The 23658-nt window shown below is 34.2% G+C and overlaps 5 protein-coding genes and 1 pseudogene across 5 annotated transcripts; all 6 read right to left on the reverse strand.

The window, feature by feature from the left end:
- Positions 1 to 2200: 2200 nt before the first annotated feature.
- On the reverse strand, positions 2201 to 3217 carry LOC134322928 (lysophosphatidic acid receptor 5-like). The gene has a single exon (XM_063004336.1). It carries the CDS (start codon positions 3215 to 3217, stop codon positions 2201 to 2203), a length of 1017 nt encoding a protein of 338 aa, XP_062860406.1.
- A 2195-nt stretch (positions 3218 to 5412) lies between these two features.
- Positions 5413 to 6790, reverse strand: LOC134322929 (somatostatin receptor type 5-like; annotated as a pseudogene).
- Positions 6791 to 10425: 3635 nt separating this feature from the next.
- Positions 10426 to 11400, reverse strand: LOC134322930 (G-protein coupled receptor 183-like). Its single transcript, XM_063004338.1, has one exon. It carries the CDS (start codon positions 11398 to 11400, stop codon positions 10426 to 10428), a length of 975 nt encoding a protein of 324 aa, XP_062860408.1.
- A 2898-nt stretch (positions 11401 to 14298) lies between these two features.
- On the reverse strand, positions 14299 to 15801 carry LOC134322931 (P2Y purinoceptor 4-like). The gene is made up of 2 exons (XM_063004339.1): positions 15794 to 15801; positions 14299 to 15283 (listed from the first exon to the last, which is right to left on the reverse strand). Exons 1-2 carry the CDS (start codon positions 15799 to 15801, stop codon positions 14299 to 14301), a joined length of 993 nt encoding a protein of 330 aa, XP_062860409.1.
- A 1551-nt stretch (positions 15802 to 17352) lies between these two features.
- LOC134322933 (somatostatin receptor type 5-like) lies at positions 17353 to 18327 on the reverse strand. Its single transcript, XM_063004340.1, has one exon. It carries the CDS (start codon positions 18325 to 18327, stop codon positions 17353 to 17355), a length of 975 nt encoding a protein of 324 aa, XP_062860410.1.
- Positions 18328 to 21882: 3555 nt separating this feature from the next.
- LOC134322934 (uncharacterized) lies at positions 21883 to 22525 on the reverse strand. Its single transcript, XM_063004341.1, is given in 3 exon segments — positions 21883 to 22062; positions 22065 to 22168; positions 22171 to 22525. Coding segments are annotated over 3 exon segments (639 nt in total).
- Positions 22526 to 23658: the final 1133 nt, after the last annotated feature.

Genomic DNA, 23658 nt, shown 5'->3' on the forward strand with positions numbered 1-23658 from the left:
ACTGTGGAGGGAGAAATATGCAAATTCCTTCCGATATTTATTTGAGGTACATTGTTTTTAAACATTTCAATCATTTTCTCACAAATTTGTTGACAAACTGGAGATCCTCTGATCATCTTTGTTCATCAAAGACTCAGCCTTTCCTGGATGCTGCTTTTGTACCAAACCATGATTACAATCACCTGTTGAAATCACCTGTTTGGAATCACATCATTATTTAGTTTTTTTTTCTACTCATTACTAGCCCTAAATTGCCCCCGTCCCAACTTTTTTGGAATGTATTGCAGGCCTGAAATGCAGGAATGGAGGTATATTAACAAATGAAATGAAGCTGAGCAGATAAAACATGAAATATCTCAGGTTCATCCTGTCTGCAAACAAATAAAAGTCAAAGTAAATGTAAGGATGTTTTTATTTTTATTTGTATTTTCCATACTGTCCCAACTTCTTCCTGATTTGGGATTGTAATTAATTATTAATTTTCTTTCAGGATTAAAGACTAACAGCATCACTAAATAATTGCATGATCATGGGCTAGAAAAGATAAAATGGTTTGGCGAATCAACGTTACAAATACATTTTAATCACTTGGTCACAAATTACTTTACCTGTTAAAATAAATGTTTAATAAGATTGTGTAAAATAACCATTACTGATTCTTTGATTGGTTGAGATGATAAAGTATTAAAGAAGAAAGGAAAAAAGACAGAGGTCAACCATGAGTTTAAATAACTAAATAGTCAAAACTATTTTGTTTAGTGCTTAGAAATACTGACTAATAATATAATGAATATTGATTGAGAAAGTTCAGTTCAAGACATACAGGGGTTAACAAAATCAGGACTAGGTAAAAATGATAGATTTAATTAGGTAGTAACAAATCAGGTAAACTGATAAGATGAAGTCCTGTTGCACTTGCATTTCATGGTAAATAAATAATGATCAGTAAGTTGTGGAATTTCTAACTGGTGTCACTTTTATTCCAACTAGGAGAGAAATCTGACTGTTAAATAACAGTTATATAGGAATAGGAAACTTCATTCCTTAAACTGTTGTTAAAAGTTGAAAGCTTTTAATGAAATTTAGTGATTTTAATTCTTTTATAAATGTATTGAGAACTAAGGACACTGAATACATACACAGTCATTACATACACAGTTTACATACAGCAAGTTTCTAACTATTATTTATTTTAGTGCTGTAGGAAGTTGTATAATGTCGTTTAACTTAGTGGCCTGAATTCATATTTCTTTGTAATTTTGATTAAATACAGCTGGTGACTTCTCTGTGCCCACATAAATAGTGCTATTTTAATTGCATCCACTAAAAAGGAAAAAAATATATATTTTTACACAAATTGCTAATTAAATATTATTTTATCTTTATCCAGTTCAAACATATTGTGCATAAACTAAACACACACAACAATTTATAATTTTTATGTATTTATTAGACAGACTAATACATAATTTACATTCCAGGCTGAAAAATATGAACCTTTTCTCTCAAAATGAAAAGGTGTTTACAAATGAACTAACTAACACAACAAAACAGTAAACAACACATACCATTCTAGAAATGTTAAACTAGTGTGTTACATTCATTTAATGGTACAGATTTTAAAACAGCTTTAATAGCTTCCATTATTTTAAAAGTTATGACTTCAGGAGGGTAATGTAGTTTGCAGTAGTAGCAACTATATGAGTTCAAAGATCATGCAATAAATTCAAGAATACCTATCAAACATATACAATATACTAATGTCTACAAAATAACTGTAATTCTTAAAGACAAATAAAAAATTTTCAATGTGACCAATAGAGGAATGGGGTTGGCTGGGTTGCTACAAACAGAAATATACGGCATGCAGGAAACAACAGGAACAGTTATAGAGATTTAGGTTTAAAGAACTAAATATGTTTACATAAATCTATCTATCTAAAACATAACAAATCTTTAAACATAAATGATTTATTAAAGCTAATTCTTATCATTTAAAAGCATGGAAGTAGGCAGATATCACTTATTTATAATTACATTATTTATTTAGCTCAGGTAATATTATCCAGATGTACAATATATACACATGACTTGATGTATTTTGTAATATAAATGATTGATTTCATCTCCTTTAACAAACATTGTAAGTTGAAGCTTTGTGAAATATCAGGACTAATAAAACAATCAGGTTACTTTAGGTTTAGTTTTTTTGGTCTATAGTGGTTGACTTTTTTTCTCTGGCTTGGTTTTTCCGAATACAGAGCATTTGCCTGACCCGGGCTATATAGAACAAGGGTCCAATACACACTCCAAAATATGGAAAGGTAACACATATGTATAGAGGTTTACAGTGATCTGTAAATGTGCCCTGCCGAACAAGTTCCTGAACTATTAGTAGATAAGGAGCCAGGCCCAGCAGTGGAAAGTAGACTATAGTTGAGAGTACCAAAACAATCATGATGTTCTTTAGAGCTTTTTTCTTTTTTGGGGAATCACTTTTTTCACCAGACTTGGCATCACCTGGACCCTTTTTACACAATACACAAACAATGCCCAACAAACAGGCCACCATTATTAAAAACAACACATTAATGATGACCGATAAGTAGACAGCCGTAATGGGAAGGGTGAAGATGAAAGTAACTGTGGCTGTCAAACCCGTGAGAATCCAGATGATGGCCGAACAGGCAGCACGGTACTCTGACTTTCCCAGTCTCATAAAAAGCACAGGGTGCGACACTGCCACATATCGCTCTAAGCACATACTGGTCAGCAAGAGGGGGCAGCCAGTGTAAGTGAGGACACCAACTGTGTTTGAGGTGTGCACAAGTATTCCCAGGCGTCCTTTTACTGTAGTATATATGTCTAGTGGAAGGGTAAGACAAAACAGCACACCAAGCAGGGCCAGGTTGAGACCTAAAACCTCTGAGGGTGACAGTGTTTTCCTGTTCTTCAAAAACAAAAACAGCATGTTTGCATTTGCTGGCAGTGCAAATAATAGGACCATCATCTGAGGAATTAAATAAAGAGACGAAGTTGCTCTTTTGTTACATGCCATTAGAATTTCCGCCAATGAAGTAAGAGGACTTGAGGTTGATGAAAAGTTAGATTGGAAATTATCCATAGTTTGAGATATATTTGTTCCATTTCTTTCCTCTGGTGTAGTGTAAGCCATGTTGAGGATTCTGGAAGGTAAAGAAAAGATTTTGGTGAACATGCAGCAATATGGAGAATCTTTATATGCAGTATACACAGAAGAAAAGTATTACTTTTTAGTTCAAAGCAGAGATCAAGCAAAAAAACAAAGAAACAAAAAAACATTAGTAAACGCTAAGTCATGTGTACTGGTCTTGCAGCTCCCTAAATGAGCTCCCTAAATGCTTCTCTTTCTCTTTGTCACAGACTTTACCTATAGAATTTTAATATTTGCAATGGATGACTGAACAGACTTGCATGTAAAATGTGACTCAAATTACCAAGCAGTTCCTATATGCCACATACCACATCTTAACCAACCACACAGTTTACATACAGCAAGTTTCTATCTATTATTTATTTTAGTGCTGTAGAAAGTTCTATAATGTCATTTAACTTCGTGGCCTGACTCCTTGTAATTGTGATTAAATACAGCAGGTGACTTCTCATCTTTATGTATTTATTAGACAGACTGATGAATAATTTACATTCAGTGGTGAAAAACATGAACCTTTTCTCTTAAAAACGCAAATGTATTTACAAATGAAATAACCAACACCACAAAGGGCAGACAATACATACCATTCTGAAAATGTTAAACTGGTGTTTTACATTAATTCACTGGTACTGATTTAAAAACATCTTTAATAGATTCTGTTATTTTAAAAGTTATTACTCTAAGATGGTAATGTAGTTAAACTATATGAGTTTGAAGATCAAGTAATAGATTCAAAAGTAAGTAATATTAATAAAAAATATTTATCTTACTGTTATCTGGCAAACATATACAGTATACCAATGGCTATAATAGATAGACGGACGGACGGACGGACAGACAGACAGACAGACAGACAGATAGATAGATAGATAGATAGATAGATAGATAGATAGATAGATAGATAGATAGATAGATAGATAGATAGATAGATAGATACGTTATTAATCCAGAGTCCCTCACGAATAGGGCTATTTTGATTGCACCCACTAAAAAGAAAAAAAATACACTAATTGCTGATGAAAAGTCATTTGATTTTTTTCCGTTTGAACATATTGTGCATAAACTACACACACACAACAATTTATCATCTTTTGCATTTATTGAACAGACATAAATAATTTACACTCCAGACTGAATATGAACCTTTTCTCTTACAAAGAAAAATAACTGTAATTTTTAAAGACAAATTACAACATTTATTAATGTGGCCAATTGGGAAGGGTTGCTACCAGCAGAAATAAACTGCATGCAGGAAAACAGCAGGAACAGTTATAGAGATTTAGGTTTAAAGACTTAAATGTGTTTACATATAACAATCTAAAAATTTTAAACATAAATTATTATTGAACTTAATTCCTATCATCATTAATAAGCATGTAGGTAGGCAGATATCAAATATTCATAATTAAATTCTTCATTTAGCTCTTTAGACATACTGTGTCAATATTTCTGATTTGGGGTTGTATTTCATATATTTATTGAGTTTTTATTATTGTCATTAATAACTAAGGACACTAAATACATACCTTTGCTCATTACATACACAGTTTAAATACAGCAAGTGTCTAACTATTATTTATTTTAGTGCTGTAGAAAGTTATATAATGTCATTTAGCTTTGTGGCATGACCTTCTGTAATTTTGATTTACTACAGATGCTGACTTCTCTGTGCCCACATGAATAGGCTATTTTGATTGTATCCACTAAAATGAAAAAAATAATTTTTACACTAATTGCTAATTAAACGTCATTTTATCTTTATCCACTTTAAACATATTGTGCATAAACTAAACACACACAACAATTTATAATCTTCATGTATTAATTATACAGACTAATACATAATTTACAATCCAGGCTGAAAAATATGAACCTTACAAATGAAATAACAAACACTACAAAACATAAACACCACAAACCATTCTAGAAATGTTAAACTAGTGTGTTATATTCATTTAATGGTACTGGATTAAAAATAGCTTTAATAGCTTCCATTATTCTGAAAGTTTTTACTGTAGAATAGTAATGTAGTTAAACTATATTAGTTCAAAGATCGGGCTATATGGGCAAATAGCAAATATTTATAATTACATCATTTATTTAGCTCAGGTAATATTATTCAGATGTACAGTATTCATACATGATTTGATGTGTTTTGTAATGATGCTATGACACGTTGAGTACAGACTTTTACAATATGATCATCATCTTATTTAAACTTAATAAACCTTGGAGCTTTTATATTTATGCAAATAAATATATATGCAAAAAAATAGTTCCTGAACTATTAGTAGATAAGGAGCCAGGCCCATCACTGGGAAGTACACTATAGTTGAGGGTACCAACACAACCACAATGTTCTTTAGAGCTCTCTTCTTTTGTGGGGAATCATTTTGTTCACCAGACTTGGCATCACCTGAACCCTTTTTACGCAATTCACGAAGAATGCCCAACAAACAGGCCACCATTATTAAAAATAACACATTGATGATGATCGATAAGTTGATAGCCATATTGGAAAGGGTGAAGATGAGAGTAAATGTGGCTACCATAACCGTGAAAATCCAGATGATGGCTGAACAGGCAGCACGGTACTCCCACCTTCCCAGTTTTATAAAAAGCACAGGGTGCGACACTGCCACATATCGCTCTACGCACATACTGGTCAGCAAGAGGGGGCAGCCAGTGTAAGTGAGGATGCCAAATAAGTTTGAGATGCGCACAGGTATTCCCACTCGTCCTTTCACTGTAATATAAATGTCTAGTGGAAGGCTCAGACAAAACAGCACACCAAGCAGGGCCAGGTTGAGACCTAAAACCTCTGAGGGTGACAGTGTTTTCCTGTTCTTCAAAAACAAAAACAGCATGTTTGCATTTGCTGGCAGTGCGAATGAAAGGACCATCACCTGAGGAATTAAATCTATAGATTCCTATTTTGTTACATGCAACCATAATTTCCTAAAATGAAGCAAAGTGACTTGAGGTTGATGAAAAGTTAGATTGGAAAGAATCTTGAGAAGCTTGAGATATATTTGTTCCATCTCTTTCCTCTGGTGTAGTGTAAGCCATGTTGAGGATTCTGGAAGGTATAGGAAAAGATTTTGGTGAACATGCAACAATATAGAGAATCTTTATATGCAGTATACACAGAAACAAAATCTTGATAGCAAAAAATGTACTACTTTTTAGTTCAAAGCAGAGATCCTGCAAAATATAACATTAGTAGATGCTAAGCCATGTGTACTGACCTTGTGTTGCAGTGCAAAGTTTTGAGCTCTTTAAAAGCGCTTCTCTTTCTTTTTTATATCATAGCCTTTATATGATATATTTTAATATTGGCAATGGATGAGTGAACAGACTTGCATGTAAAATGTGACTCATTAATAAGCAGTTCCTGAATGCCACATACCACATCCTAACCATAATTTATATTAGTAAAGGCATGTGTTGCTGCCCTCTAAAGACAAATCATATAAAGAAATTAATTAACAATTTTCCTTAAGGAATAGAGACTAACAGCATTAGTAAATAAATGCATGAACAGGGGCTATAAAATGGAAAGCTAAAATGGTTTGGCAAATCAGCTTACAAATACATTTTGATCAGTTGTTCACAAATGACTTTACCTGTTAAAATAAATGTTTAATAAGATTGTGTAAAATAATCTAGGGCCAGTGATAGCTCAGTGGTTAAGGTACTGGGCTAGTAAGCAGTAGGTTGCCGGTTCAAGCCCCGCCACCACGAAGTTGCCACTGTTGGGTCCCTGAGCAAGGCCCTTAACCCTCAATTGCTCATCATGTTCAGGTCATTGTGTAAGTCGCTTTGGATAAAAGCGTCTGCTAAATGCTGAAAATGTTAATGTAAATGTAAAATAACCATTACTGATTTTTTGGTTGGTCCAGATAAAGTATTAAACAAGAAAGGACAAAAGACAGAGGTCAACCATGAGTTTAAATAACTAAATAGTCAAAACTATTTTGTTTAGTGCATAGAAATACTGACTAGTAATATAATGAATATTGATTGAGAAGGTTCAGTTCAAGACATACAGGGGTTAACAAAATCAGGACTAGGTAAAAATGATAGATTTAATTAGGGTAATAACAAATCAGTAAACTGATGAGAAAAAATCCTCTTGCACTTGGATTTTATGGTAAATAAATAATGATCAGTAAGTTGTTGAATTTCTAACTTGTGTCACTTTTATTTCCAACTAGGAGAGAAATCTGACTGTTAAATAACAGTTTTTAGGGCACAGTTATATAGGAATAGGAAACTTTATTCCTTAAACTGTTGTTAAAAGTTGAAAGCTTTTAATGAAATTTAGTGATTTTAATTATTTTATAAATGTATTGAGAACTAAGGACACTAAATACATACACAGTCATTACATACACAGTTTACATATACAGCAAGTTTCTAACTATTATTTATTTTAGTGCTGTAGAAAGTTCTATAATGTCATTTAACTTAGTTACCTGACCTCCTATTTCCTTGTAATTGTGATTAATCACAGCTGGTGTCTTCTCCGTACCCACATAAAAAGGGTTATTTTTATTGTACTTACTAAAAAGGAAAACAAAAAGATAAAGATTTTTATGCTAATTACTAATAAAATGTCATTTTATCTTTATCCAGTTTAAACATAGTATGCATAAACTAAACACACAACAATGTATAATCTTTATGTATTTATTAGACATTTAAAATTAATTTACATTCCAGGCTTTTCTCCTTAAAAAGGTGTTTACAAATGAAATAACAAACACTACAAAACAAGGACAATACATACCATTCTAGAAATGTTAAACTAGTGTGTTACATTCTTTTAATGGTACAGATTTAAAAACAGCTTTAAAAGATTCTATAAATTTAAAAGTTATTACTCCAGGAGGGTAATGTAGGTAAACTATTTGAGTTTAAAGAGCATGCAATACATTTAAGAATACATATCAAACGTATGCAATATACTAATGTCTACAAAATTACTGTAATTCCTAAAGATAAATTACAACATTTTTTATTAATGTGGCTAATTCTGAAGGGTTGCTGCCAACAGAAATACAACCCCTGGCAAAAATTATGGAATCACCTCTTGGAAGATGTTCTTTCAATTGTTTAATTTTGTAGAAAAAAAATAAATCACAGACATGCCACAAAACTATCATTTCTCAAACTGTCAACTGTCACTTTTATTGGCATTAAGAAACAATAAAAAAAGAAACAAATATAATAGTTGTGGTCAGTCACAATTGCTTTTTCTTAGATCAAGTAGAGGAAAAAAATATGGAATCACTCAAATCTGAGGAAAAAATTATGGAATCATTAGAAAACACTGCACCATTATTACTTTGTTGCACCACCTCTGGCTTTTATAATGGTTTAAACTCTCTGAGGCATGGAGTTAACTAATGACAAACAGTATTCTTCATCAATCTGCCTTCAACTGTCTCTTGCTGTTGCCAGATCAGCTTTGCAGGTTGGAACCTTGTCATTGACCATTTTCTTCAATTTCCACCAGAGATTTTCAAATGGATTGAGATCCGGACTATTTGCAGGCCATGCCATTGACATTATATGTTTTCTTGAAGGAAAGTTTTCACGTGCTTTGCCCTATGGCAAGATGCATTATCATCTTGAAAAATGAAGTCATCATCACCAAACATCCTTTCAACTGATGGAATAAGAAAAGCGTCCAAAATTTCAATGTGGACTTTGGCATTTATTGAAGACCATCTCCCCTGTGCCTTTACCCGACATGCAGGCCCATATCATCAACAACGGTGGAAATTAACATGTTTTCTTTAGGCAGTTATCTTCATAAATTTCATTGGACAGACACCAAACAAAAGTTCCAGCATTGCCCAATGCAGATTCGCGATTCATCACTGAAGATCACTTTTATCCAGTCACCCACAGTCCACGATTGCTTTTCTTTAGCCTACTTTAACCTTGTTCTTTTCTTTTTAGGTGTTAATGGTGGCTTTTGTTTGGCTTTTCTGTATGTAAATCCCATTTCTTTTAGGTGATTTCTTACAGTTCAGTCACAGACATTGACTCCACTTTCCGGCCACTTGTTTCTCATTTGTTTTGTTGTGCATTTTCTGTTTTCAAGACATATTGCTTTAAGTTTTCTATCTTGATGCTTTGATGTCTTACTTGGTCTACCAGTATGCTTCCCTTTTACAACCTTCCCATTTTGTTTGTACTTGGTCCAGATTTTAAACACAGCTTACTGGGAACAACCAACATCTTTTGCGACATTCCACAATGATTTATCTTCTTGAAGGAGTTTTATAATCCTCTCATTTGTTTCAACTGACATATCTTGTGTTGGAACCATGATTCATGACAATCTGCTTTGTGCAACAGCTCTCCGAGGTGTGAGCACTCTTTTTAAACTGAAGAATAATTAGCAAATCTAATCTGCTGCAGATGTTTTGTTTTTAAACTGCAAATTACAGAGTGATTCCATAATTTTTTCCTCAGATTTGAGTGATTCCATATTTTTTTCCTCTACTTGATCTAAAAAAAGCAATTGTGACTGACCACAACTATTATATTTGTTTCTTTTTTTTATTGTTTCTTAATGCCAGAAGGTTGACATTTTGAAAAATGATAGTTTTGTGGCATGTCTGTGATTTATTTTTTTTCTACAAAATTAAACAATTGACCTTCCAAGAGTGGTGATTCCATAATTTTTGCCAGGGGTTGTATACGGCATGCAGGAAAAACAGGAACAGTTATAGAGATTCATGTTTAAAGACTTAAATGTGTTTAAATATTAAAATGTAAAAACTAAATGACTAAACATAAATGATTATTGAACTCAATTCCTATTGTCATTAATAAGCATGTAGGTAGGCAGATATCAAATATTCATAATTACATTATTTATTTAGCTCAGGTAATATTATCCAGATTTACAGTATATACACATGGTTTGATGTATTTTGTAATATAAATGATTGATTTCATCTCAATGTAAAACATATTTATATTGTTCATAGTCTTGACAGCTTTAATGATGATATACACATTGAGTACAGACTTTTACAATATGATCATCTTCATCTTATTTAAACTTATTAAAGCTTAGAGTGTTTACATCTATGCAAAACATTTCTGGTTTTAAAATAAGCTTCAGATGCTTTTCAATTTTCTAACAGTCATGGTAAGTTGAAGTTTTGTGAAATATTAAAACTAATGAAATAATGTGGTTTACTTTAGGTTTAGTTTTTTTGGTCTATAGTGGTTGACTGTTTGTCTCTGGCTTGGTTTTTTCGAATACATAGCATTTGCCTGACCCGGGCTATATAGAACAAGGGTCCAATACACACTCCAAAATATGGCATGGCAGCAAATGTGTACAGAGGGGGACAGAACTTGATAAATGTGGTTTTCCGAACAAGTTCCTGAACTATGAGTAGATAAGGAGCCAGGCCCATCACTGGGAAGTAGACTATAGTCGAGGGTACCAATACAATCACAATGTTCTTTAGAGCTCTCTTCTTTTGTGGGGAATCATTTTGTTCACCAGACTTGGCATCACCTGGACCCTTTTTACGCAACACACGAAGAATGCCCAACAAACAGCCCACCATTATTAAAAACAACACATTCATGATGATCGATAAGAAGACAGCCATATTGGCGATGGTGAAGATGAAAGTAAATGTTGCCATCAAACCTGTGAGAATCCAGATGATGGCTGAACAGGCAGCACGGTACTCCCACCTTCCCAGCTTCATAAAAAGCACAGGGTGTGACACTGCCACATATCGCTCTAAGCACATACTGGTCAACAAGAGGGGGCAGCCAGTGTAAATGAGGATGGCACAGGTGTTTGCAATGCGCACAAGTATTCCCACTCTTCCTTTTACTGAAATATACATGTCTAGTGGAAGGCCCAGACAAAACAGCACACCAAGCAGGGCTATGTTGAGACCTAAAACCTCTGAGGGTGACAGTGTTTTCCTGTTCTTTAAAAACAAAAACAGCATGTTTGCATTTGCTGGCAGTGCGAATAAAAAGACCATTACGTGAGGAATTAAAAGAGGAGATGTATTTCCTAATTTGTTACATGCAAGTACAAATTCCACCAATGAAGCAATGCCACTTGAGGTTGATGAAAAGTTAGATTGAAAATACTCCATAGCTTGAGATATATTTGTTCCATTTCTTTCCTCTGGTGAAGTGTAAGCCATGTTGAGGATTCTGGAAGGTAAAGAAAAGATTTTGGTGAACAAGCAACAAAATGGAGAATCTTTATATTCAATATACACAGAAACAAAATTCGGATTGTTCAAAGCAGAGATCCAGCAAAATATAACATTAGTAGATGCTAAGCCATGTGTACTGACCTTGTCTTGCAGTGAAAAGGTTTTCGCTCTTTTAAATGCGTCTCTTTCTATTTATATCATAGCCTTTATATAATATATTTTAATATTGGCAATGGATGACTGAACAGACTTGCATGTAAAATGTGGCTCAAATTACCAAGCAATTCCTGAATGCCACATACCACATCTTAACCTTAATTTATATCAGTAAAGGCATGTGTTGCTGCCCTTTAAAGTCAAGTAACAAAGTAATTAGTTATACATTTTCTTTCAGGATTAAAGATGATAAAGTATTAAAGAAGAAAGGGAAAAAGACAAGAGGTCAACCAGGAGTTTAAATAACTAAATAATCTAAACTATTCTGTTAGTGCATAGAAATATTGACTAATAATATAATGAATATTGATTGAGAAAGTTCAGTTCAAGACATACAGGGGTTAACAAAATCAGGACTAGGTAAAAATGATAGATTTAATTAGGGTAGTAACAGATCTGGTAAACTGATAAGAAAAAAATCCTTGCATTACATGACAAATAAATAATAATCAGTAAGTTCCTGTAACTGTTTTTAAAGTTTGAAAGCTTTTAATAAATTTAGTGATTTTAATTTCAATCCCAAATCAGAAAAAGTTGGGACAGCATGGAAAATGCAAATCATTGAAAAACACAGAGTTTCTTACATTTACTTTGACTTTTATTTCATTGCAGACAGGATGAACCTAAGATATTTCATGCTTTGCCTGGTCAACTTTATTTCATTTATTAATAAACACCCATTCCTGCATTTCAGACCTGCAACACATTCCAAAAAAGTTGGGACAGTAAAGCATTTACCACTGTGTAATGTTGCCATTCCTTTTCACCACACTTAAAAGACGTTTTGGCACAGAGGATACCAAGTGATTTAGTGTTTCAGCTTTTATTTTGTCCCATTCTTCCTGCAAACACGTCTTAAGATGTGCAACAGTACGGGGTTGTTGTCGTCACATTTTTCACTTCTAAATTGTCCACACATTCTCTATTGGGGACAGGTCAGGGCTGCAGGCAGGCCAGTCCAGTACCCGTACCATATTCTTCTGCAGCCATGCCTTTGTACGTTCCTGGAAAAGATGACGTCTTGAAGGCAGCATATGTTGCTGCCTTCCTTAATGTACTTAATGTACTCTGCAATAATGCTGCCATCACAGAAGTGTAAATTACCTTTGCCAAGGGCACTGACACAGCCCCATACTATGACAGACCATGTGGTTATATCAGCTATTGTTGACTGGTGGTTCTTGATGCAGTGCCGTCTAAGGGATCGAAGATCACAGGCGTTCAGCTTAAGCTTGCGCCCTTGGCCTTTACGCACTGAATTTCCTCCTGATTCCTTGAATGGTTTAATAATATTATGCACTGTAGAGGGAGAAATATGCAAATCTCTTCCAATCTTTCTTTGAGGTACATTGATTTTGAACATTTCAATCATTTTCTCACACGTTTGTTGACAAACTGGAGATCCTCTGATCATCTTTACTCATCAAAGACTCAGCCTTTCCTGGATGCTGCTTTTGTACCAAACCATGATTACAATCACCTGTTGACATCACTTGTTTGGAATCACATCATTATTTTATTTTCTTACTTACTTTTTAATTACTAGCCCTAAATTGCCCCTGTCCCAACTTTTTTTTGGAATGTGTTGCAGGCCTGAAATGCAGGAATTGATGTATAATAACAAATGAAATGAAGCTGAGCAGATAAAACATGAAATATCTATGGTAAAACTGTGAAAGTAAATGTAAGGAACACTGCATTTTTATTTATTTGCATATTCCATACTAACTCAACTTTTTCTGATTTGGGGTTGTATTTTATATATTTATTGAGTTTTCATTATTGTCATTAACAGCTAAGGACTTTAAATACATACCTTTGGTCATTACAAACACAGTTTACATACAGCAAGTGTCTAACTATTATTTATTTTAGTAGCTGTAGAAAGTTCTATAATGTCGTTTAACTTAGTGGCCTAAATTTATATTTCTTTGTCATTTTGATTAAAATACTGCTGGTGACTTCTCTGTACCCACATACATAGGGCTATATGAAATGTAATTTGATCTTTATCCAGTTTAAACATATCGTGCATAAACTAAACACACACAACAATTTATAATCTTTATGTATTTATTAGACAGAATGACACATAATTTACATTCCAGACTGAAAATATGAACCTTCTCTCTTAAAAAAGAAAAGGTGTTTACAAATGAACTAACCAACACAACAAAACATAAACAATACAGATTTAAAAACAGATTTAATAGCTTCCATTATTTTAAAAGTTATTACTCCAGGATGGTAATGTAGTTATAAGATCAAGCAATATGGGCTGATATCAAGTATTTACAATTACATTATTTATTTAGCTCAGGTAATATAATTCAGATGTACAGTATATACAGTACATACACATGCTTTGATGTATTTTGTACTAAAATAATTGATTCCATCTCCATATCTTGTTCATAGTCTTTACAGCTTTAATGATGCTATACACATTGAGTACAGACTTTTACAATATGATCATCTTCATCTTATTAAACTTAATGAACCTTAGAGTTTGTACATTTATGCAAAACATTTCTGGTTATAAAACAAGCTTCAGATACAATTTTCTAATATGCATTGTAAGTTAAAGTAAAAAAAAAAACTTTTTACAAATATGCAAAGCTTTACAATTTTCTATCAAACATTGTAAGTTAAAACTTTACTTTAGGTTTAGTTTTTTTGGTCTATAGTGGTTGACTCTTTGTCTCTGGCTTGGTTTTTCCGAATACAGAGCATTTGCCTGACCCGGGCTATATAGAACAAGGGTCCAATACACACTCCAAAATATGGAATGACAGTAAATGCGTATAGAGGTTTACAGTGATTGATAACTGTGCTTTTCTGAACATGTTCCAGAACTATTAGTATATAAGGAGCCAGGCCCATCAGTGGGAAGTAGACTATAGTCGAGGGTACCAACACAACCACAATGTTCTTTAGAGCTCTCTTCTTTTGTGGGGAATCATTTTGTTCACCAGACTTGGCATCACCTGGGCCCTTTTTACGCAATACACAAACAATGCCCAACAAACAGGCCACCATTATTAAAAACAACACATTGATGATGATCGATAAGTAGATAGCCATATTGGAAAGGGTGAAGATGAGAGTAAATGTGGCTACCATAACCGTGAAAATCCAGATGATGGCCGAACAGGCAGCACGGTACTCTGACCTTCCCAGTTTTATAAAAAGCACAGGGTGCGACACTGCCACATATCGCTCTACGCACATACTGGTCAGCAAGAGGGGGCAGCCAGTGTAAGCGAGGACGCCAAATAAGTTTGAGATGCGCACAGGTATTCCCACTCGTCCTTTCACTGTAATATAAATGTCTAGTGGAAGGCTAAGACAAAACAGCACACCAAGCAGGGCCAGGTTGAGACCTAAAACCTCTGAGGGTGACAGTGTTTTCCTGTTCTTCAAAAACAAAAACAGCATGTTTGCATTTGCTGGCAGTGCGAATAATAGGACCATCACCTGAGGAATTGAATCTATAGATGTAGTTCCTATTTTGTTACATGCAACCATAATTTCCCACAATGAAGCAAAGTGACTTGAAGTTGATGAAAAGTTAGATTGGAAAGAATCCATAGCTTGAGATATATTTGTTCCATTTCTTTCCTCTGGTGTAGTGTAAGCCATGTTGAGGATTCTGGAAGGTAAAGGAAAAGATTTTGGTGAACATGCAACAATATAGAGAATCTTTATATGCAGTATACACAGAAGCAAAATCTTGATAGCAAAAAATGTACTACTTTTTAGTTCAAAGCAGAGATCCAGCAAAATATAACATTAGTAGATGCTAAGCCATGTGTACTGACCTTGTGTTGCAGTGCAATGTTTTGAGCTCTTTAAAAGCGCTTCTCTTTCTTTTTTATATCATAGCCTTCATATAATATATTTTAATATTGGCAATGGATGACTGAACAGACTTGCATGTAAAATGTGACTCATTAATAAGGAGTTCCTGAATGCCACATACCACATCCTAACCATAATTTATATTAGTAAAGGCATGTGTTGCTGCCCTCTAAAGACAAATCATATAAAGAAATTAATTAACAATTTTCCCCAAGCAATAGAGACTAACAGCATCAGTAAATAAATGCATGAACAGGGGCTATAAAATGGAAAGCTAAAATGGTTTGGCAAATCAGCTTACAAATACATTTTGATCAGTTGTTCACAAATGACTTTACCTGTTAAAATAAATGTTTAATAAGATTGTGTAAAATAACCATTACTGATTCTTTGTTTGGTCCAGATGATAAAGTATTAAACAAGAAATGAAAAATGACAGAGGGTCAACCAGGAATTTAAATAACTAAATAGTCAAAACTATTTTGTTTAGTGCTTAGAAATATTGACTAATAATATAATGAATATTGATTGAGAAAGTTCAATTCAAGACCTTCAAGGCGTTAACAAAATCAGGACTTAGGTAAAATGATTTAATTAGGGTAATAACAAATCAGTAAACTGATAAGATAAAGTCCTCTTGCACTTGGATTTTATGGTAAATAAATAATGATCAGTAAGTTGTGGAATTTCTAACTGGTGTCACTTTTATTTCCAACTAGGAGAGAAATCTGACTGTTAAATAACAGTTTTTAGGGCACAGTTATATCAGAATAGGAAACTTTATTCCTTAAACTGTTGTTAAAAGTTGAAAGCTTTTCATTAAATTTAGTGATTTTAATTATTTTATAAATGTATTGAGAACTAAGGACACTAAATACATACACAGTCATTACATACACAGTTTACATACAGCAAGTTTCTAACTATTATTTATTTTAGTGCTGTAGAAAGTTCTATAATGTCGTGGCCTGACCTCCTATTTCTTTATAATTGTGATTAAATACAGCTGGTGACTTCTCTGTGCCCACATAAATAGGGCTATTTTGATTGTACCCACTAAAAAGGAAAAAAAATAGATTTTTACACTAATTGCTAATTAAATGTCATTTGATCTTTATCCAGTTTAAACATATTGTGCATAAAGTAAACACACAGAACAATTTATAATATTTATGTATTTATTAGACATTTAAAATTTATTTACATTCCAGGCTTTTCTCCTTAAAAAAGGTGTTTACAAATGAAATAACAAACACTACAAAACAAAGACAATACATACCATTCTAGAAATGTTAAACTAGTGTGTTGCATTCATTTAATAGTACTGGTTTAAAAACAGCTTTAATAGCTTCCATTATTTTGAAAGCTATTACTCCAGGATGGTAATGTACTGTAGTTAATCTATATGAGTTCAAAGATCATGCAATAGATTCAAGAATACCTATCAAAATGTAACAATTTTGAACATAAATGATTAATTAAACCTAATCCCTATTATCATTAATAAGCATGTAGGTAGGCAGATATCAAATATTCATAATTACAGTTTTTATTTAGCTCAGGTAATATTATCCAGATGTACAGTATATATACACAAATTTTATTGTATTTTGTAATATAAATGATTGATTTCATCTCCATGTAAAATGTATTTATCTTGTTCATAGTCTTTACAGCTTTAACTGTGCTAAACACATTGAGTACAGACTTTTACATTTATTACAGCATTCTTTTACATTCATGCAAAACATTTCTGGTTATGAAACAAGCTTCAGATGCTTTACAATTTTCTAACAGTCATGGTAAGTTTAAGCTTTGTGAAATATTAGGACTAATGAAATAATCTGGTTTACTTTAGGTTTAGTTTTTTTGGTCTATAGTGGTTGACTTTTTGTCTCTGGCTTGGTTTTTCCGAATACAGAGCATTTGCCTGACCCGGGCTATATAGAACAAGGGTCCAATACACACTCCAAAATATGGAATGACCATAAATGCATACAGAGGGTGACAGTAATTGGTAAATGTGGTTTTTCGAATAAGTTCCTGAACTATTAGTAGATAAGGAGCCAGGCCCATCACAGGGAAGTAGACTATAGTCGAGGGTACCAACACAATCACAATGTTCTTTAGAGCTCTCTTCTTTTGTGGGGAATCATTTTGTTCACCAGACTTGGCATCACCTGGACCCTTTTTACACAATACACGAAGAATGCCCAACAAACAGGCCACCATTATGAAACACAACACATTCATGATGATCGATAAGAAGACAGCCATACTGGCAATGGTGAAGTTGAAAGTAAATGTTGCCATCAAACCTGTGAAAATCCAGATGATGGCTGAACAGGTAGCACGGTACTCCCACCTTCCCAGCTTCATAAAAAGCACAGGGTGTGACACTGCCACATATCGCTCTAAGCACATACTGGTCAGCAAGAGGGGGCAGCCAATGTATATGATGATGGCAAATGTGTTTGAGATGCGCGCAAGTATTCCCACTCTTCCTTTCACTGTAATATAAATGTCTAGTGGAAGACCCAGACAAAACAGCACACCAAGCAGGGCCATGTTGAGACCTAAAACCTCTGAGGGTGACAGTGTTTTCCTGTTCTTCAAAAACAAAAACAGCATGTTTGCATTTGCTGGCAGTGCGAATGAAAGGACCATCACCTGAGGAACTAAATAAAGAGACGAAGTTGCTAATTTGTTACATGCAATTAAAAATTCCACCAATGAAGCAATGCCACTTGAGGTTGATGAAAAGTTAGATTGGAAATGATCCATAGCTTGAGATATATTTGTTCCATTTCTTTCCTCTGGTGTAGTGTAAGCCATGTTGAGGATTCTGGAAGGTAAAGAAAAGATTTTGGTGAACATGCAACAATATGGATAATCTTTATATGCAGTATACACAGAAGCAAAATTCTGATTGCAAAAATTGACTAACGTTTAGTTTAAAGCAGAGATCCAGCAAAATATAACATTAGCAGATGCTAAGCCATGTGTACTGACCTTGTGTTGCAGTGCAAAGTTTTGAGCTCTTTAAAATGCTTCTCTTTGTTTTTATAGCAAAGCCTTTATATAAAACATTTTAATATTTGCAATGGATGAGTGAACAGACTTGCATGTAAAATGTGACTCATTAATAAGCAGTTCCTGAATGCCACACACCACATCTTAACCTTAATTTATATTAGTAAAGGCATGTGTTGCTGCCCTCTAAAGACAAGTGACAATAAAGTAATTAGTTATTCATTTTCTTTCAAGATTAGAGACTACAGCATCACTGAAGAAATGCATGAATAGTGGCTAGAAAAGTTAAAATGGTTTGGCAAATCAGCTTACAAATACATTTTAATCAGTTTTTTACAAATGATTGTACCTGTTTAAATATATGTTTAATAAAAGTTAAGTTAAATAACTTTACCTGATTCTTTGGTTGGTCCAGATGATAAAGTATTAAAAAAGAAAGGAAAAAAGACAGAGGGTCAACCAGGAGTTTAAATAACTAAATAGTCAAAACTATTTTGTTTAGTGCATGGAAATACTGACTAATAATATAATGAATATTGATTGAGAAAGTTCAGTTCAAGACATACAGGGGTTAACAAAATCAGGACTAGGTAAATATGATAGATTTAATTAGGGTAGTAACAAATCAGGTAAACTGATAAGAAAAAGTCCTCTTGCACTTGGATTTCATGATCAGTAAGTTGTGGAATTTCTAACTGGTGTCACATTTATTTCCACCTAGGAGAGAAATCTGCCTGTTAAATAACAGTTTTTAGGGCAAAGTTATATCAGAATAGGAAACTTCACTCCTTAAACTGTTGTTAAAAGTTGAAAGCTTTTAATTAAATTCAGTGATTTTAATTACAATCTCAAATCAGAAAAAGTTGGGACAGCATGGAAAATGCAGATCATGAAAAAACACAGAGTTTCTTACATTTACTTTGACTTTTATTTAATTGCAGACAGGATTTCATGCTTTGTGTGGTCAATATGGGCAGATATCAAGTTTTTATAATTACATAATTTATTTAGCTCAGGTAATAGTATCCAGATGTACAGTATATACACATGATTTGATGTGTTTTGTACAGTGTATCACAAAAGTGAGTACACCCCTCACATTTCTGCAGATATTTAAGTATATATTTTCATGGGACAACACTGACAAAATGACACTTTGACACAATGAAAAGTAGTCTGTGTGCAGCTTATATAACAGTGTAAATTTATTCTTCCCTCAAAATAACTCAATATACAGCCATTAATGTCTAAACCACCGGCAACAAAAGTGAGTACACCCCTAAGAGACTACACCCCTAAATGTCCAAATTGAGCACTGCTTGTCATTTTCCCTCAAAAATGTCATGTGACTCGTTAGTGTTACTAGGTCTCAGGTGTGCATAGGGAGCAGGTGTGTTCAATTTAGTAGTACAGCTCTCACACTCTCTCATACTGGTCACTGAAAGTTCCAACATGGCACCTCATGGCAAAGAACTCTCTGAGGATCTTAAAAGACGAATTGTTGCGCTACATGAAGATGGCCAAGGCTACAAGAAGATTGCCAACACCCTGAAACTGAGCTGCAGCACATTGGCTAAGATCATCCAGCGTTTTAAAAGAGCAGGGTCCACTCAGAACAGACCTCGCGTTGGTCGTCCAAAGAAGCTGAGTGCACGTGCTCAGCGTCACATCCAACTGCTGTCTTTGAAAGATAGGCGCAGGAGTGCTGTCAGCATTGCTGCAGAGATTGAAAAGGTGGGGGGTCAGCCTGTCAGTGCTCAGACCATACGCCGCACACTACATCAAATTGGTCTGCATGGCTGTCACCCCAGAAGGAAGCCTCTTCTGAAGTCTCTACGCAAGAAAGCCCGCAAACAGTTTGCTGAAGACATGTCAACAAAGGACATGGATTACTGGAACCATGTCCTATGGTCTGATGAGACCAAGATTAATTTGTTTGGTTCAGATGGTCTCAAGCATGTGTGGCGGCAATCAGGTGAGGCGTACAAAGATAAGTGTGTCATGCCTACAGTGAAGCATGGTGGTGGGAATGCCATGGTCTGGGGCTGCATGAGTGCAGCAGGTGTTGGGGAATTACATTTCATTGAGGGACACATGAACTCCAATATGTACTGTGAAATACTGAAGCAGAGCATGATCCCCTCCCTCCGGAAACTGGGTCGCAGGGCAGTGTTCCAGCATGATAACGACCCCAAACACACCTCTAAGACGACCACTGCTTTATTGAAGAGGCTGAGGGTAAAGGTGATGGACTGGCCAAGCATGTCTCCAGACCTAAACCCAATAGAACATCTTTGGGGCATCCTCAAGCGGAAGGTGGAGGAGCGCAAAGTCTCGAATATCCGCCAGCTCCGTGATGTCGTCATGGAGGAGTGGAAAAGCATTCCAGTGGCAACCTGTGAAGCTCTGGTAAACTCCATGCCCAGGAGAGTTAAAGAAATGTGAGGGGTGTACTCACTTTTGTGATACACTGTATTTGTTCCATTTCTTTCCTCTGGTGTAGTGTAAGCCATGTTGAGGATTCTGGAAGGTAAAGAAAAGATTTTGGTGAACATGCAACAATATAGAGAATCTTTATATGCAGTATACACAGAAGCAAATCTTAATTGCAAAAAATGACTAACGCTTAGTTCAAAGCAGAGATCCAGCAAAAAATAACATTAGTAGATGCTAAGCCATGTGTACTGACCTTGTGTTGCAGTGCAAAGTTTTGAGCTCTTTAAAAGCGCTTCTCTTTCTTTTTTATATCATAGCCTTTATATAAAACATTTTAATATTTGCAATGGAATATGTTTACATATAACAACCTAAAATATTACATATAAATGCTTTATTGAACTGCATTCCTATTACTATTAATAAGCATGTACATAGGTAAATATCAATATTTATCATTACGAGTCTTTTATTTAGCTAATGTAATATTAAGAAGTACAATATAAACACGACTTAATGTATTTTGTAACATAAATGATTGATTTCATCTCCTTATAATGTATTTTTCTTGTTCATAGTCTGTATATCTTTAATGATGCTATGACAAGGTAAGTACGAACATTTTACAATATGGTCATTTTCATTCATCTTAATACTAATAAAAAAGTTAATAATAAAATAAGTTTTATCACAACAACAGGCAAAACATTTCTGGTTATGCCTTTACATTTGTCTCATAAGCATTATAAATTGATTTTTGTAAAACTACTAGTACATTTTACATTTACTACATCATGCTTTTACATTTATGTAAAACATTTCTGGTTTTGAAATAAGCTTCAGATGCTTTACAATTTTCTAACAGGCATTGTAAGTTGAAATTTTGTGAAATATTTGGACTAATGAAATTATCTGGTTACTTTAGTTTTTTTTTTTTTTTTTGTCTATAGTGGTTGACTTTTTGTCTCTGGCTTGGTTTTTCCAAATACAGAGCATTTGCCTGACGCGGGCTATATAGAACAAGGGCCCAATACAGACTCCAAAATATGGAATGGTAGCAAATGTCTACAGAGATAGTTAAATGTGCCTTTTTGAGCAAGTTCCTGAACTAATAGTAGATAAGGAGCCAGGCCCAGCAGTGGGAAGTAGACTATAGTCAAGGGTACCAATACAACCATGATGTTCTTTAAAGCTCTTTTTTTTGTGGGGAATCATTTTTTTCATCAGACTTGGCATCACCTGGGCCCTTTTTACACAACAAACAAACAATGCCCAGCAAACAGGCCACCATTATTAAAAACAACACATTAAGGATAATTGATATGGCGATAGCCACGTTGGCGAGGGTGAAAATGAAAGTGAAAGTGGTCATCAAACCCTTGAGAATCCAGATGATGGCTCAACAGGCAGCACGGTACTCCCACCTTCCCAGCATCATGAAAAGCACAGGGTGTGACACTGCCACATATCACTCTAAGCATATACTGGTCAGCAAGAGGGGGCAGCCAATGTAAATGAGGACGGTAAATGTGTTTTAGATGTGCAGGAGTATTCCCACTCGCATTTGCTGGCAGTGTGAATAAAAGGACCATCACCTGTGGAAATAAATACATAGCTGAAGTTCCTATTTTATTACACTGAATAATAATTTCCCCCAATGTTACCAAGTAACTTGAGGTTGATGAAAAGTTAGATTGGAAATAATCCATAGTTTGAGATATATTTGTTCCATTTTTTTCCTCTGGTGTAGTGTAAGCCATGTTGAGGATTCTGGAAGGTAAAGGAAAAGATTTTGGTAAACAGGCAACAATATAACGCATCTATATATGCAATGTACACAGAACTAAAATCTTGATTGCAAAAAAGAACTTCTTTTTAATTAAAAAAAATAAGTAAACGCTAAGCCATGTGTACTGACCTTGTCTTGCAGTGCAAAGTTTTGAGATCCTTAAATGCTTCTCTTCCACTTCATATCATAGCCTTTATATAAAGCATTTTAATATTTGCAATGGATGACTGAACAGGCTTACATGTAAAATGTGACTCAAATTACCAAGCAGTTGCTGAATGCCACATACCACATTTTAACCTTAATTTATATCAGTAAAGGCATGTGTTGCTGCTATCTAAAGACAAGTGACCTTAAAGTAATTAGTTATTCATTTTCCTTCAGGATTAGAGACTAACAGCATCAGTAAATAAATGCATGAATGGGAGCTATGAAATGGAAAGCTAAAATTGTTTGGCAAATCAGCTTACAAATACATTTTGATCAGTTGATTTTACCTGTTAAAATAAAGGTTAAAAAATAAAAGATTGTGTAAAATAACCATACCTGAATATTTGGTTTGTTCAGATTATTAAATGCTAACTAAAGAGAAAAAAAATTAATATTGATTGAGAAAGTTCAGTTCAAGTCAAACTAGGTAAAAATGATTGATTTCATTAAGGTAATAACAAATCAGATAAACTAATGAGAGAAAAGGTCTTGCACTTGCATTTCATGGTAAATAAATAATGATCAGTAAGTTGTGGAAGCTCTAACTGGTGTCACTTTTATTTCCACCTAGGAGCGAAATCTTACTAATTATTGCCAATAATAACTGTGGGAGAGGGGTGCATTACATACACAGTTTTCATACAGCAAGTTTCTAACTATTATTTATTTTAGTGCTGTAGAAAGTTCTATAATGTCAT

This window comes from Trichomycterus rosablanca, chromosome 11 (genome assembly GCF_030014385.1).
Source record: "Trichomycterus rosablanca isolate fTriRos1 chromosome 11, fTriRos1.hap1, whole genome shotgun sequence".
Taxonomy (NCBI): domain Eukaryota; kingdom Metazoa; phylum Chordata; class Actinopteri; order Siluriformes; family Trichomycteridae; genus Trichomycterus; species Trichomycterus rosablanca.

Excerpts from the sequence above, each read along its gene's own strand:
- LOC134322933 (XM_063004340.1), bottom strand. The coding sequence starts at position 18,327 with ATGGCTTACACTACACCAGAGGAAAGAAATGGAACAAATATATCTCAA.
- LOC134322930 (XM_063004338.1), bottom strand. The coding sequence starts at position 11,400 with ATGGCTTACACTTCACCAGAGGAAAGAAATGGAACAAATATATCTCAA.
- LOC134322928 (XM_063004336.1), bottom strand. The coding sequence starts at position 3,217 with ATGTTCACCAAAATCTTTTCTTTACCTTCCAGAATCCTCAACATGGCT.